The 16,739-nt window shown below is 38.2% G+C and overlaps 1 protein-coding gene across 6 annotated transcripts in view; it reads right to left on the reverse strand.

Annotated features, from left to right (window-relative positions):
- The window catches only part of LOC126253094 (DNA repair and recombination protein RAD54B-like), a 357,224-nt gene that overhangs the window by 159,544 nt on the left and 180,941 nt on the right, over positions 1–16,739 (reverse strand). For all 6 annotated transcript variants that reach the window (XR_007545901.1, XR_007545900.1, XM_049954200.1 and 3 more), the window contains one exon: positions 7,323–7,528. Coding sequence is in view for 4 of the 6 variants with exons in the window: in XM_049954200.1 (XP_049810157.1) it covers positions 7,323–7,528 (206 nt within the window). In the remaining 2 variants the exon portion in view is untranslated. The remainder of the gene's footprint in view (positions 1–7,322; positions 7,529–16,739) is intronic.

Genomic DNA, 16,739 nt, shown 5'->3' on the forward strand with positions numbered 1-16,739 from the left:
GCTGGCACAGGGAATTTTTCCAGACAGATTGAAATACGCAATTGTCAAACCTCTTCATAAGAAAGGGGACAAGAGTGACTTAAATAATTATAGACCAATCTCATTGCTGACTTCATTTTCTAAAATATTCGAAAAAGTTATGTATTTAAGAGTAGTCTCACATTTAAGTGAAAATAATTTAATCACCATGTCACAATTCGGATTCTGGAAGGGTTACTTGACTCAGAATGCTATCTACACATTTACTCATCAAATAGTACAAGCCCTAAATAACAAATTATCGCCAGTTGGTATTTTTTGTGATCTTTCAAAGGCATTTGACTGTATGGATCATGTCACATTCTAAGAAAAACTCAGGTTTTATGGAATTGAAGCCCATACACACAGCTGGTTTGAATCATACTTAACAAACAGAAAGCAAAAAGTTGTGCTGAATAACACAAATAATGTTGGGAGGGTGGTAAATTCTAGTGAATGGGGAGTTATCACAAAGGGAGTCCCACAGGTTTCAATTTTGGGTCATCTGCTGTTCCTTATTCATGAGAATGACCTCTCACTTAACATTCAGCAAGCAGAACTAGTACTTTTTGCAAATGACACGGGTGTAATAATAAATCCCATTCCAGAAAAAGCAGCTGAAGATATTGTTAAGGATGTCTTTCAAAGAATTATTAAGTGGTTCTCAGAAAATGGACTCTCCCTTAAGTTTGAAAAAACTCACTACATTCAGTTCTGTAATTCGAATAGAGTCATACCGACAATTGATGTAGCATATGAACAGGGCTCAGTTAACAGGGTATATCTCTCCAAATTTTTGGGTGTTCACATTGATGACAACTTGAACTGGAAGAAACATATTACTGAGCTTCTCAAACAATTAAGTTCAGCTTCTTTTGCTCTTCGTATAATTACTAATCTTGGTAATAAACAGATCAGCCTCCTAACGTACTTCACGTATTTCCACTCAATAATGTCTTATGGAATAGTTTTCTGGGGTAACTCACCACTTAGACATAAAGTATTGATTGCACAAAAGAGAGCAGTGAGAATAATTACTGGTGTTCATTGGAAGACATCATGTAGGCACCTATTCAAGGAGTTAGGTACTTTAACTGCAGAGAGTACATGTATTCGCTTCTGAAATTCGTTATAAATAATCCATCTCAATTCACGAAGAACAGTGATGTTCATATGTACAACGCTAGACGAAAAAATGACCTTTCCTATCCATTACTGAAGCTGTCAGTTGCTCAAAAAAGGAGTACAATATTCAGCAACAAAAATCTTTGATCATTTGCCCAACAACATAAAGTGTCTGGCAGGTAGCAGAACAAGTTTTAAATCTCGTTTAAAATCATTTCTTTTGGATAACTCCTTCTATACCGTGGACAAGATTCTGTTTCAGAACCAGTAATAAAAAAATAAAAAGAAAAAAAATTGTACCTCTAAATGTAGTTGAATGTGTAGAACTAATAATTTCAGTAATATTAATACTACCACTATTCATGTGTGTATATACAGGGTGGTCCATCTGAAGTTTTGGATGAGATTATCTTGAAAACTATACATCGGGTAAAAATAGTGGGTAAGACAAGTTCATAAGCTCAAAGGGGGACATCAAATGATAATACACGTGACCTCCAGCCCCCGCCCCCTTTGTTGGGGCAACTTTTAAATCTTAAATGAAAACACCCATTTTTCATTGCAGATTCGGATTCTCCAAAAAAAGTAATCAAGTTTTGTCTGAAACATTTTTTTAAACCTTTGCCAGATGGCACCGAAATCAAGAAAAAAGTAAAATTGGGGAAGAACTCTGATTTATTTAGAATTATCACACAAAGACGCACCAAATTGATAAAAAATGTGCACCAATTCATTCGTTACGCCAAATTACGCTATTTTTGTACAAAATGTACTGTATCCTACTTTTAGTGTTACCCGGGAACAACAACAAGGACGTAGTAGAATGATGTTCCCATGGAGTGCTTCATTAGTGTGAGTCCCCTTGCTTCTCACATGTTGGGGTGCTTCATTAGTGTGAGTCCTCTTGCCTCTCACATGTTGTGGTGCTTCATTAGTGTGAGCCCCCTTGCCTCTCACAATTTGAGGTGTTTAATTAATGAAATTAGCCACAAAGAAATTGTTCAAAATTATCCCCATATGCTTCATTGCATAAAGTCAATCGTCTGCGAAAGTTGTCCACAGTTTTGAGCAGCACATCCCGTGGTATGGCTGCACATGCTCTTCGAATGTATTGCTCCATATCGTTTTGGGTTGTGGGCTGCTTGTCATAAACAATATTTTTTAAATAACCCCACAAGAAAAAAAAAATCAGGAGATGTTAGGTCTGGTGAATGCGGAGGCTACTGAATTGGTCCGCCACATCCTATCCACCCACCAGGCTAACGTTCCACACATTTGTAGCATAATGGTGAGCTGCTCCGTACTGTTGGAACACATTCGTTGCCTAGTTTCTAAATCAACATCTTCCATTAGCTACAACAAATCATCATGGAGAAGTTGTAAATAAGATTCCCCAGTAACATTTTGGTCAAAAAATACGGTCCTATCAAGTAACCGTTTAAAATTCCACACCAGGCCATTAACGACCATTTGTGTTGATTGTCAACAGATCTGTGCCAGTGTGGATTGACAGGGGACCAATAATGACAATCATGACGATTTAATTCACCATTGTTTTTGAATGTGGCTTCATTGGTGAACATAACGTATCTAAAAAAATCATTGTCACCTCTTATCATTTCCAAGACCCATTGGCAGAAATGCACGTGTATTTGCATATCTTTCGGCATTAATGCCTGTGTCAGTGTGATATGATATGCATGATATTTATGTGCCTTCAAAATCCTCAAAACAGTTGATTTCTGTATTCCAGTTTGTCTCTGAATCGCACGACTACTCATTTAGGGATCCAGTTGAACACAGGCAAGAACAGTAAGGGTACGAGCATCATTTTCATTGTATTCTCGATGATGAGGTGGACGGTGCATGTATCCATTTCGAGCTCATTGAGTGCAATTTAGAATAGTGTTTTCACTTGGATGTCATCTGTTTGGGGAACAATCCGCATACAATTGCACAGCTGCAGCATAATTGTTAAGGCATTCACCTAAAATTAACATCATATCAACAATATCTGTAGGAGGATAGCGAGTCATGTTTCACTAAAGAATAATTTACTTCTGTCAGTTGATGTTTAGAGTTCACAATCTGAAAAAGAAGTGATGCCTGATCACATTGCACCGACCTTTATACTGAACCATAGTTCACAGTTTGACCATGGTAGCGCCACAGTCGGGTGAATAATGCAATTGTGAAGAGTTCCCTAACGAGATTTTAATACCATTCCGCCTCCCTCCATCAAAAACTGTGGTGAATAGGATTAATTTTGTAATAAAAAATAGCTTAATTTGGCGTAATGAAAAAATTGGTGCACATTTTGTATCAGTTTGATGCGTCCTTCTCGGATCATTCTAAATAGATCAGAGTTCTTCCCCAATTTTAATTTTTCTTGATTTCAGTGCCATCTGGCAATGGTTTAAAAAAATGTTTCAGAAAAAATTTGATTACTTTTTGTTTCCATTTAAGATTTAAAAGTTGCTCCCCTGCCCCAACAAAGGGGGCGGGGGCTGGAGGTCACGTGTATTATCATTTGATGTCCCCCTTTGAGCTTACAAACTTGTCTTATCCACTATTTTTACCTGATGTATAGTTTTCAAGATAATCTCATCCAAAACTTCAGATGGACCACCCTGTATATCTTGTAATCCGACTTGTTCCACATCATATTGATAAAATAATAGTGAAAATGATCTACAGAACATGACATAACTAAACTAAACTATACCATCGCCAATGAGGGCAAAATCGGCATGGCAGCAGCATAAGATGACAACAATCGAGCAGGGTTCAACTTTTTGTATTTGAACTTAGCCTCTCGGTAAGGTAGCCTGTCCAGGATCTTGTATTCCATAATTTTACTCTCCTTTTGGAGTACCGTACAGTCCAGCGAGCACGAGGATTGGTACTCTCTATAGCGGACACACATAGAAGGAGGGATACATGGAGTATTCAGATGTAGTGGACGTCCACAATTTCAATATGTGGTGCTGGAATTGCACTGGGAGAACATGTGCTCAAATTTCCAGTACTTAAAGCACCACATAGGGGGAGAGATGTGCGGTTTTATGTCACATTGGTATACCATCACCTTGACCTTTTCAAGTAACGAATCACCCTCAAAGGCCAAGAATGAGGTATCAGTGGCAACCGTATTATTCTTAGGTCCCCTACAGACACGCTGAATGAAGTGAACATCACATCATTCTAAATTTGTATGTAGTTCATCGTCGGACTACAACAGGTCATGATGAAAAATAATTCCCTCAACCATGTTGAGGCTTTTGTGGGGAGTGACTGAAATGGGAATATCACCCAGCCCGTCACAGACGAGTAATGCTCGTGACTGGGCTGAGGACGTTGTGAGAATAAGGACTGACCCACTGCGCATTTTGGACAGTGCTGTCAGTTCACCAAACTTATCCTCCAGGTGGTCAACAAACAATTGAGGCATTGTAGCCAGAAAAGTGTTCCAATCAGATCTGTTGCACTCTAAATAATGAGGTAAATATGGCGCTCTTCTTTCTGTGTCCCAGTCCCTCCCATGATGTAGCTAGGGAGGGGAATGATTTGGGGTCATATTTCTCAGCATTAAATTTAACTTTTCCTTTCTTAGAGACTGCTGGGGCCATTCAGTCCCCTAGAACAGATGACTTGGTCCACTTCATTGGTGGGGAATCCATCCTGATGCCATGCACTCCGATGAGGGGCTCTCCCCAAGAGTGCCACTCAGCCACAGCAAAGGCCCCCTGGCACAATAGCTGTTGCCGGGAGTCCTGACCCCCAAGACAATGGGTATCTCCTCCTTTGCATACATGGGGAGGCTGCAGTTCAGGCATTAGCAGCGTACGCAAGGGGCTGCGACCAAGACGGTACATGACGAGCCCTCCACGTTGGCACGATGGACTGGCTACCATACTGGATACTGGGTGTGGCAAATTCAATATTTTCCATGGGAGCAAAAGAGGACACAGGATAATCATGGAGATTATGCACCCCGTAAGATGTCCTTGCCCAAATAGGTGGAGTTGCAGTGCCATGACAATATTATGTGTAGAATATATCATAATGCACAAGGGATATATGATGCACCATGTAATACGTCCTTCCCCAAATGGCCTGCACTTCGAAATAATTTGGACAGTGGAGAGCTCAAACCTTAAACGTGGACCATAACATAAACATATTAGGCCATACAGTGGGAGATTCCTGTCAGGCGCTCCGTATGACAGGCAGGAATACCTCAGGCCTATTCCAACCTCGAACCCAGAAGTGGGGGGTGAGGGTGGACTTAGGGACTTAGTGGAGTCCGATACTCAAATCCTACCATCAGCTCTTACCAACTGAGATCGGGACTCATCTCACCCGGCCATGATTTTCCAGTCATCTAGGGTCCAACCGATATGATGATGAGACCAGGAGAGGTGCTGCAGGCAATGTCGTGCTTTTAACAAAGGCACTCACATTGGCCATCTGCAGCCATAGCCCGTGAACACCAAATTTTGCTCACTGTCCCAACTGACATGGCCATTGTACATCCCACATTGATTTCTGTGGTTATTTCATGCATTGTTGCTTGTCTGTTAGCACTGACAACTTTATACAAATGCTGCTTCTCTTGGTCATTATGTGAAGTCCATCGGACACTGCATTGTCAGTGGTGAGAGTTAAGACCTGAAATTGTCAACATTATCCCTGTCTCCCTTTTTATAAAGTGGCTTCACTACCGAGTACTTTAATCAGTCAGGAAACCGACCACTCCTAAAGGAAAAGTGACAGATATGGCTAAGTACTGGGCTAACATACATAGAACAACACTTCAGTATTCTGCTAGATACCGCGTCATACCCATGAGAGTTCTTGGTCTTTAGTAATTGAATTATTAACTCAATCTCCCTCTTGTCAGTATCATGGAGGAGAATTTCAGGTAAGTCTCGGAACACTTTTTTCTAAGAGCGCTATATGATTCCCTGTTGGGACTAGGTTTCTATTTAGTTCACCTGCTATATTCAGAAAGTGATTATTAAATAGTGTACATATATGTGACTTATCAGTAACACGGACATTCCCACTACGCACTGATTCTATATCCTCGACCTGTCTCTGCAGACCAGCCACTTCCTTTATGACTGACCATATGGTTTTAATTTTATCCTGAGACTTAGCTATTCTATCTGCATACCACATACTTTTTGCCTTCCTAATAACATTTTAAGCACCTTACAATACTGTTTGTAATGGGCTGCTGCATTTAGATTTTGACTGTTTCTAACATTTTGATATAATTGCCACTTTGTTCTACAAGATATTCTTATCCCTCTAGTCAGCCACCCAGGCTGCCTGTTTTGAACGTTCTAACGGAAAGCAACTTTCAAAGAGCATGAGAAAAGTCTTGAGAAAAGCATTATATTTATCGTCTATTGTATCAGCGCTATAAACATCTTGCCACTCTTGTTCCTTGATAAGGTTTACAAAGGTCTCTACAGCAACTGGATCAGCTTTCCTAAACAGCTGATGACTATATTTAACATGTGTTGCAGCACAAAAACCTTTTAGAGTTAAAATTTGTACATCATGATCTGAAAGGCCATTCACCTTTTTGCTAATAGAATGCCCTTCTAGTAATGAGGAATGAACAAAAATGTTGTCTATGGTTGTTCTACTGTTCCCTTGCACTCTCGTTGGAAAGAATACGGTTTGCATAAGATTATATGAATTAAAGAGGTCTACCAGCATCCTCTTCCTTGCACAATCACTTATACAATTAATATTGAAGTCACCACATATAACTAACTTTTTGTATATCCTATAAAGTGAACCAAGAACCTCCTCTAGCTTTAGCAAAAAAGTTGTGAAATCGGAGTCTGGGGTTCTATAAATAACAACAGTTAGAAGTTTAGCTCCGTTAAATTTAACCACACCTGCACAACATTCAAACACCTTTTCAGTGCAGTACTTTGAAACATCAATTGACTCAAATGGGATGCCGTTTTTCACATACATGGCTACTCCCCCACACCCCAAAGAGCTCCTAGAAAAGCTGCCAGCCAACCTGTATCCTGGTAAAGGAAGCCTCTGAATTATCTCCTTTTTTAAGAAGTGTTCAGATAAGTGTTAACAATATATATATCTATATACTCATAATATGTTGAAGTACTCACAAAAAGGAACAAAGAACAAACCTGTAGTTGAGACAGGCAGCAGAAAAGAACCAGTTCATGTTTTATTGGCAAAATTTTGTCTATCAGATCCTGTGTGCGGCGTAGGATGAACCAACCGGTTTTATGGTTCAACTCAGCAGCACATTGTTCACCATGCAGACGGATTTCAGTGTCTGCTTCTGGCTGCCTAGAGGCAACAATTGGAGCTTCATAGATCTTCCTAAAATCTAAGAATGATGATGAACAGTCAAAATACACGATTTGAAGTGAAATCACATAATCAGGGACCATTATGAAGTATAAGTACTTAATACACAGGTAAGCCAACAATACACAAGACAGCAGAACAAAATTTTATAGCTTTTTTAAAATCTCATGAACCTGAGAGAAAATATTGATTGTTTCTTTAGATTTAAGTTACTGGTAGTGTATCAAATATGAGAAATGAATTTTAAGAAAGTTAGACGTCGTTCTCAGATACAAAGAGTCTGTTAGCAAAGTTTCAATCGAAACTCAGTAGACAATGTGCAAAAACAGCAATTGTGTAAAAAAAGCATATGTGTAAAGGAAATGAGTTTATGGCTATGACAAGTCTCTGGTTGTTGTTGTTGTGGTCATCAGTCCAGAGACTGGTTTGATCCAGCTCTCCATGCTACTCTATCCTGTGCAAGCTTCTTCATCTCCCGGTACCTACTGCAACCTACATCCTTCTGAATCTGCTTAGTGTATTCATCTCTTGGTTTCCCTCTACGATTTTTACCCTCCATGCTGCCCTCCAATACTAAATTGGTGATCCCTCGATGTCTGATAACATGTCCTACCAACCGATCCCTTCTTCTAGTCAAGTTGTGCCACAAGCTCCTCTTCTCCCCAATTCTATTCAATACCTCCTCATTAGTTATGTGATCTACCCATCTAATCTTCAGCATTCTTCTGTAGCACCACATTTCGAAAGTTTCTATTCTCTTCTTGTCTAAATTACTTTAAGTGTATCATTTCCTAATCTAATTCCCTCAGCATCACCCGATTTAATTTGACTACATTCCATTATCCTTGTTTTGCTTTTGTTGATGTTCATCTTATATCCTCCTTTCACGACACTGTCCATTCCATTCAACTGCTCTTCCAAGTCCTTTGCTGTCTCTGACAGAATTACAATGTCATTGGCGAACGTCAAAGTTTTTATTTCTTCTCCATGGATTTTAATTCCTCCTCCGAACTTTTCTTTTGTTTCCTTTATTGCTTGCTAAATATACAGATTGAATAACATCGGGGATAGGCTACAACCCTGTCTCACTCCCTTCCCAACCACTGCTTCCCTTTCATGCCCCTCGACTCTTATAACTGCCATCTTCTTTCTGTACAAATTGTAAATAGCCTTTCGCTCCCTGTATTTTACCCCTGCCACCTTCAGAATTTGAAAGAGAGTATTTCAATCAACATTGTCAGAAGCTTTCTCTAAGTCTACAAATGCTAGAAACGTAGTGGGGTCAAAACGTTGAGAAGAGTTCTTCTGTGTCATAATTATTCTGTGATAACTGTGGTAGCATTGGTGGTGGGGGTGGTGAAGTGATGGAGACCAGATACCTGTGACAAATTGTTCAAAGTCAAATGCATTTGTAAGAAAAGGCAATTAAGAGTTGTACCTGTAACTAGAGATCTTCGAGGAAAACAGGTAGCCAAATGAAACCACCCAGGTAGTATGGTAACTCTGTAACTAAAATAACTGATATAGCTTTGAGAACTATGTTTAAGTTCTTATGAATTTTCATCATGGGGCAAATGTGGTGATACAAAAGTAATTTACATAATACACTTAACGTATTCTCTGAGGTGACCAAACAAAATTCAAGTCATTCCACTGAAAATAGTTCTATTGAGAATGCATAATGTAAGGTACCAAATATAGAATGGAAAGAACACAAAAAACAAAAATAGAGTGAAATATACCATTACAAAGTATTCAAAAATAAAGGATGTCGGTGCACTTAATTAATTATCTATGAAAACATGGGTGTTAGACAATATCTACGATTGTCTTCATAAGGAAAGTAACTGACTCAAAAAAGTGAAAGGCTCACACAAATGTAGAGATTACATTTGTGTCCATGATGATGAGGATGATGATGATGATGATGATGATGATGATGATTATGATTGGTTTGTGGGGTGTTCAACTGCGCGGTCATCAGCACCCATACAAAGTCTCAATTTTTACACAGTCAAATTTTTACACAATCCAATCTAGCCCATCACAAATGATGATGATGATGATGATGATGATGACAACACAAACACCCAGTCCCCAGGCAGCGAAAATCCCCAACCGGGCAGGGAATTGAACCCAGGACCCCATGATCTAGAGGCAGCAACGCTAGCCATTAGACCATGAGCTGAGGTGTGTGTGTGTGTGTGTGTGTGTGTGTGTGTGTGTGTGTGTGTGTGTGTGTAATGTCCTTGCTTCTATCATGGTGTGGACCATATATATACAGGGTGTTCAAAAAAACTCTCTGCAGTGCCGTACGATTGTTAGCCACACATGCGGTATGATTGTTCGCCTGCCTGGGTTACTTCCCTTCAAGTGGACTCCCCCATCACTCCACTGTTTCATTTATCTCAGCCAGTGTCAGTAGTATCGTTGGTGTGTGTCGTTACATGTTGACGTGAACGTTTCAGTTTAGTTCCTTTGTTGGTTCGTTTCATTTTTGTCACTGTTAAAATGATAACCATTGAAGAACGTGTGTTTTTAGTCAAACAAGTGTTCAAAGCTGGCAGTAAATACACAGTTTCAGTTCATCAAACATTTAATTCAGTTTTCCCGGAGACAACACTCCCACATCGTGATACTGTGTGAGATTTGATTAACAAATTTCGAAGTACGGGTTCAGTGACAGATGCACCGAGAAGTGGTCATCCTAGCGTTTTGTCTAAGGATAAACTACTCGATATTTAGAATAAAATCCCCATGAGTCCGAACAAGTCAGTAAGAAAACTCGCCCAGGAAATCGATGTTAGTGTCGGAACAGCCCACACAGCTGTAAGGAAAAAATTAGAACTTTTCCCATACAAAGTGACAGTTGTGCAAGAACTGAAAAATACTAATCATGGCAAGAGATTGCATTATTGTCAATGGTTCAAAAATTTCATTCAACAAAATGGAAGGGATATTCTTAATGAAACGTTTTTCACTGATGAGGCGTGGTTTCATTTATCCTGGTACATGAACTCGCAAAATTCTCGTATGTGGAGTACTGCAAATCCATTGTGTATTCATGAGGAACCACTTCATTCTGTGAAAGCAGGAGTGTGGATTGCAATTTCTAAACATTGGATTGTGGGTCCCATATTTTTCAAGGAAACAATAAACGCACATTGATACTGCAGTGATATTCTGTACCCATTCATAGGAGAACTTGTTTTAAGTGAAATACTGAATGGTTATTTTCAACAAGATGGTGCAACTGCGCATACAGCTCCTATTTCAATGTCACTGCTTGCTGATGTTTTTGGTGATTGCCTAACCTACCACCTGACTTTTTCTTCTCGGGTGCAGCGAAAGCAACTCTCTCTAAAAACTATCCAAAATCAATCGATGAACTGAAAACTGCAATATCCACTTTAACTGCTTCTGTTACGAAAGAAATGTTACAGCTTGTGTTTGGAAACATGATTAGACGAATTGAATTGTGTATTCAACAACAGGGAGGACACTTTCAACATTTAATGTGAAAATTTGTGAGTAAAGATGAATATTCAATAAATTAATAACTTGTATTTCACTGAGTTTCAATTCGGTATATTCACTGCGGCATATGGCATGCACGGCTAACAATCGTATGGCACTGTGGAAAGACTTTTTGAACATCCCGTATTTATTAAAATCATTGAGACACATTTTGATTTCCACAGACTCTTTGGTAATTGAGGTTCAGTATTTTGAAGCTTGTTATAAAAATAATGGAGATCAGAAATTCATGCCCTAATTATTATCAGGTTTGATTGTTACAATTTCATGAATTGTACAAACACACAGCAACAATAATAAAGCAACACAACTGCAAGACTGGAAATGCACCAAACTCATAATCATCAAAGTGTTGAACATGCTAGCATGGAAACTCAAACAGAGGGAATAGTGCACCTATCACTGGCAAAATTCACTTAAATCTAGGAAATCAATATACGTTCAGCATTTAGCATGGACTGGATGAAGTTAGTAGCACTGGGTTAAATGGCAACACTGTTTCTGTTAGTCACCTGCTGCACCTATTGTCAAAAGGCGGTAAAAAAACAGGATGCAGTGTGTTTGTTCTATGGGATACAACTTAATGAACATTCAGTATAAACGTGTAAAGAGCAATAAGGAAACAGAATTGGCAATTTTTGTAGTGTATTTGTTGCACATTTGAACAAGAAAAGAGTATTATCAACGTTTGTGACATAAATAATAGCTGATGAAGAAACTTATACTCAACAATATGGAAAAAATAGATTGCTACTCCCCACATAGAGCAGGCGTCAAGATGTCGCAGACATGTACAATGAAAAATAATACAGACAAATTAAAGTTTTTTGACAAAGTCACAGTCATAGTCATAGTGGACTTTGGTGCCTGGAGACAATAGCCATGGGCATGCAGGTTGTTGGTGTGTGAATATGTGAGAGTTTTCTTCTGAGAAAGGACTTTATCCAAAAGCCTGAATATTTCAGTGTGACTGGAATTTGGTGGTAGGAAAAAGAGTAGGCAAACTAGTAAGCGAATATGGACTAGGAAAAAGGAATGACAGGTGGAATTCTGCACAGAGTATAATTTAATCATTGCTAATACCTGGTTTCAGAATCCTGAAAGAAGACTGTATATGTGAAAGAGACCTGGAGACACAATAAGGTTTCACATAGATTACATAATAGCAAGTCAGAGACTTCAAAACTGCATTTTAAACTGCAAAAATATTTGCAGGGGCATAACTGAACATCATAATTAATTGGTTATGAGTTGCACATTAAAACTACAGAAACTGCATGGAAGGAGCCAATTAATGAGATGGGACCTGTATAAGTTAAAAGAACCATAGGTTGTTGGGAATTTTGCATGTATCATTAGGTAACAATTGGAACAGGGGGAAGGAGTACAATAGAAGATGCTTTGGGTTGCTTTGAGACATAAAATAGTGAACGTAGCAAAGAATGCAGTAGCTAAAAAGAGAAAACTTAGTAGAAATCTTTGGATAATATGAAATATATATAATATAAAAATGCACCAAATTAAGCAGGTGAAAGGGAATACTGATCTCCAAAAATCAGACTGATAAAGAGATAAAATACAGCATATGTGCTCTAAAACATTTAACCATACTTGCACGCCTGAGATTTGATTATGTACTTCATGCAATTTTTGTTCACCTAAATATTTCATTTGTTTTAAATCACTATTTACTTCCCTCGATTGTTCATTAACCTGACTGTGAACCAAATAATATTGTTCAAGTTCTCCATCATTTGACTCCCTCTTAAAACACATTTTGTCATCTGTAATTGCAAAGTTTGATCATTTATCTCTATTTTATTATGCTCAAGATTAGTGTTAGCTCATTTTATTTCCGATTTAATTGAAAATCCTGCTATTGGATACCATCATTTAAATCAGTCTTAGTTTCTTTTAACTCTGTAGAGAATTTATACTTGCATTCTATGATTTAATACTTCCATTCGTTTCATCTAGTTTAATGTTTAAATTTTCGCTAAAACTTCTAAACCATTCAGGGATGTTAGCCTCCAGGCTTCTGGTCAAACAGGCATTCAATGATAAAGATGATAACATTTAACTAGTCTAAATCGACTATTCACAATTACAGTGTTGAATGCCCTACAACAGTACCAATAAACCAAATATCAAACTGCTCATAAATACTCACATTGCACACAACACTACCACCAAAATTTTCTCAAAAGGATTGGCTGAAAGCAATATAGACACAGCTCACTAAAATGCTTGCACTACTCTCATTGTTGCAATGGTAACCTGTAACTGGTGATGTACTAGGCGCACTGTGTTGCTGAAGGTGGGTGTTTGAAATCAGTATCCCATGGTGGATGGGATGAGCCAGAGATGGAATAGCAATCAGCCAAGCGGGATGTCAGAGAAATATGAGCAATGTCATTATACAATCTGTGGCCTCTGAAGTGTATCTTCCAACTTACGTACTTTTAAAAATTCCTCGTCAGAAATGGAGTTAATACATTTAACATTGGCTCCCCAAACAATTAATTCCTGTTACTTTCTTCAAGTGCAGAGCTAATATTAGCTTCACACTGCCACAAAGCTAGTTGTCAATTTTGTTGCCCAGCACAATTGTCATCTGTTTAATGAAATTTTTCAATGTCGGCTTCAATTTCTTTTTATTATTTCTTGTCAGTTTTCTCTCCAGTACAGAACTGTTTCATTTTCCTTTCAATTGGTTACTCAGTTCTTCAGGAAGATGGAGATGGATGACAGGGACATTCAGTATACTGTTGCCATTCTTATGTTGCATCGAAATTTGCACTTCATGGTATTGCATTGGTCCCTCCCTGCAGCTCAAAAAGAAAGGCTGTACAAGAAAGAGACAGAAGTGATTAGTGACACTATTTCAGCATTATTCTGTAAAGGTTTGTATCTATCTTCACTGCAGCACAGTCCCAAAACTGCCACAACGCCTGGAAGATTAATTTCTCGTGAGAGGCTATAAGCCAAAAAAATCCCAAGACAAGTACTCACTTTTAAAGTCATAATATTTCCCGTCACGCCAGGCAATGTTAATCTGCAGAGAATTCTGTAATGAATAAATGCCTCTACACAGATTCCAGGAGAGGACAGGTGTCCCCGCACTCCCCCCCCCCCTCCCCCCCTTCCTCCGCCCTCCACACACACACACACACACACACACACACACACACACACACACACACACACACACCATTCCATGTGGGTGCCTCTGATTGTACAGTAACTTTTGGAGTATGTATGTATGTAGATGTAATGTAGATTACTGAGAAATAGTAGCACGATTCAGATCCTTGGGAAAGCCAGCTATAACAAAACTACTACACCTGGTGTGCAAGATATGTATATGACATAGGTGAAATACTCTCAAGTCTTCAGGAAGAATGTAACAATTCCAATTTCCTACGAAGGCAGGTGCTGACAGCTGTGAATATTCTTGAACTATCACTTTAAAAAGGCATCGTTGACAAATACTGATCCTAATTATTTGCTTAATAATGGAAAAACTGGGTGAAGCCAACTCAAGGGAGATCAGTACGAGATCTGGAGAAATGGCGGGACATGTGAGGCAATACTGAACCTATGTCTTATGTTAGAAGGTAGGCTAAAGAAACGTAAACTTATAGCATTTGTAGATATAGAGAACATGTTTGACAATGTTGGCTGGAATACACTATTTGAAATTCTGGATGTATCAGGGATAACATACAGGGAGCAAAAAGTTATCCACAACTTGTACAGAAACAAGACTGTAGTTACAATGGTCGAAGGACCTGAAAGGCAAGCGGTAGTTGAGAAGTAAATGATACAGGGCTGTAATCTATCCTAGATGTTACTCAGACCGTAAATAGAGCGAACTCTGAAGGAAACAAAGGAGAAATTTGGATAAAGTATTAAAATTCAGGGAGGAAAAATAAAAATTTGGGACTTCTGCCAATGGCCTAATTCATCAGATACGATGAAGGAGTTTGAAAGTAGTTGTTTTAAAAGTATGTTATAAAATGATCAATAAATCCATAATAATATTATAAATGTGAAAGTAATTCTGTTTGTTACACTTTCATGATTAAACTGCTGAACAAAGTTTGATAAAATTTGGTATGGAGATAGCTTGAATGCTGAGGAAGAACATAGGTCACTTCAGAATGTTTGTTGTACAACATATTTACTGATTTGAAGAATATAACATAGAATATGGAACAATAATTACTCTTTGAAAAAGCGATTTCTTCTTTCACTTTTGAACTTTTATCATATTTTTGAAAATGGTTTTACTGGATGATCTGTTTCTACATATGATTCAACATAATCAATATGTTTAATCCATACTTCCATAATAATACCAATATTATTAACTGCAAAAGTAACTCACTCTGCTATTTTTTTGCAACTCTACCGCAAAACTGATTTCAATGATATCTGGTACGGAGATGCCTTGAACTCTGAGCAAGACCATAGGCTACTTTAGAAAGTTATATCTTATTTCTCAATTGGTATATGTAAGTGGCATGCAGAAGATACTAGTGCTGTGGTCGGCAGCTCTTAGTGTCTATATGCCATCCTGAGAACAGTTCAAATCCAATGTTCCTGTGAGAGTGTTTTATGATATTAAGTTCTTACACCACCTGGCAGTGCTGGAGAGTTTTGGTGAAGATACAACAATAAAACAGGATGGTATGCCCAAAAACCATAGTTAAAACAGTTACTATAAGCCTCACAAACTTAAGTCTGATTTAGTGCATAGTTCTAAATAGCTCAAGCTACGAAAGTTACTTGACTCTATCACACCTCAGAGCAATCTCATGTCTGCCAGAACTTGCATGCAGAATGTCAGGTGGCATTAAGCGCTACAGACACATTAGGACAGTCACAAGCCCGTCACATTTTAGACGCTGAGCATCATGCGTCTCTTATAGCTTCCAAAATGTTTGAGGACTCACAACAAAAGTAATCGTTTAAAAGCTGTATGACTAATACAGAGTTGTACCTTCACATTTGGACTGTGGGAGGCTTTTGGTGAGGCAGTGTTTGATTATGATCTATTGATTGAATATGTTGATCATAAATTAGCCATAATAGGGGGATGGATCAAAAATGTAATGAATCAAGGCATTTTTTAAACACAGTTAGAAAATATAATGTGATGTGACATAACAGAAAAATAACAGACACAGATACCTTGTAAAATTACTAGCCTGCTTACTCACCATCACTCATCATAACAAAACTACTGATACGTGAGTGAAGCAGTGGGTAACAGCTAGTGTAAAATAAAAGTAACGGGATGTAACCAAATTAAAGGAGGCTATGCTGAGGGAATTAGATTAGGAAATGGCATACAAGAAGTAGTAGACACATTTTGCTACTTGGGCAACAAAATAAAGACAATGGCTGAAATAGAGATAATATATTTCTGAAAAATATTAAATATCAATTGCAGAGTTAGGAAGCCTTTTATGAAATTATGTGTATAGAATGCAGCCTTGTACTGAAGTGAAACATGGAATAAATCAGTTCAGATACAAATAGAATAGATGATTTTGAAATATGGTGCTACAGACAAATGTTGAAGATTATATGTAAAGAATGAATAACTATTGAGAAAGTAATGAATCAAACTGGGGAGAATGTAAATTTATGGTACAGCTTGACTAAAGGGTTTTGTTTAATAGTTC

The sequence above is a fragment of the Schistocerca nitens genome, chromosome 4 (assembly GCF_023898315.1).
Source record: "Schistocerca nitens isolate TAMUIC-IGC-003100 chromosome 4, iqSchNite1.1, whole genome shotgun sequence".
NCBI lineage: Eukaryota > Metazoa > Arthropoda > Insecta > Orthoptera > Acrididae > Schistocerca > Schistocerca nitens.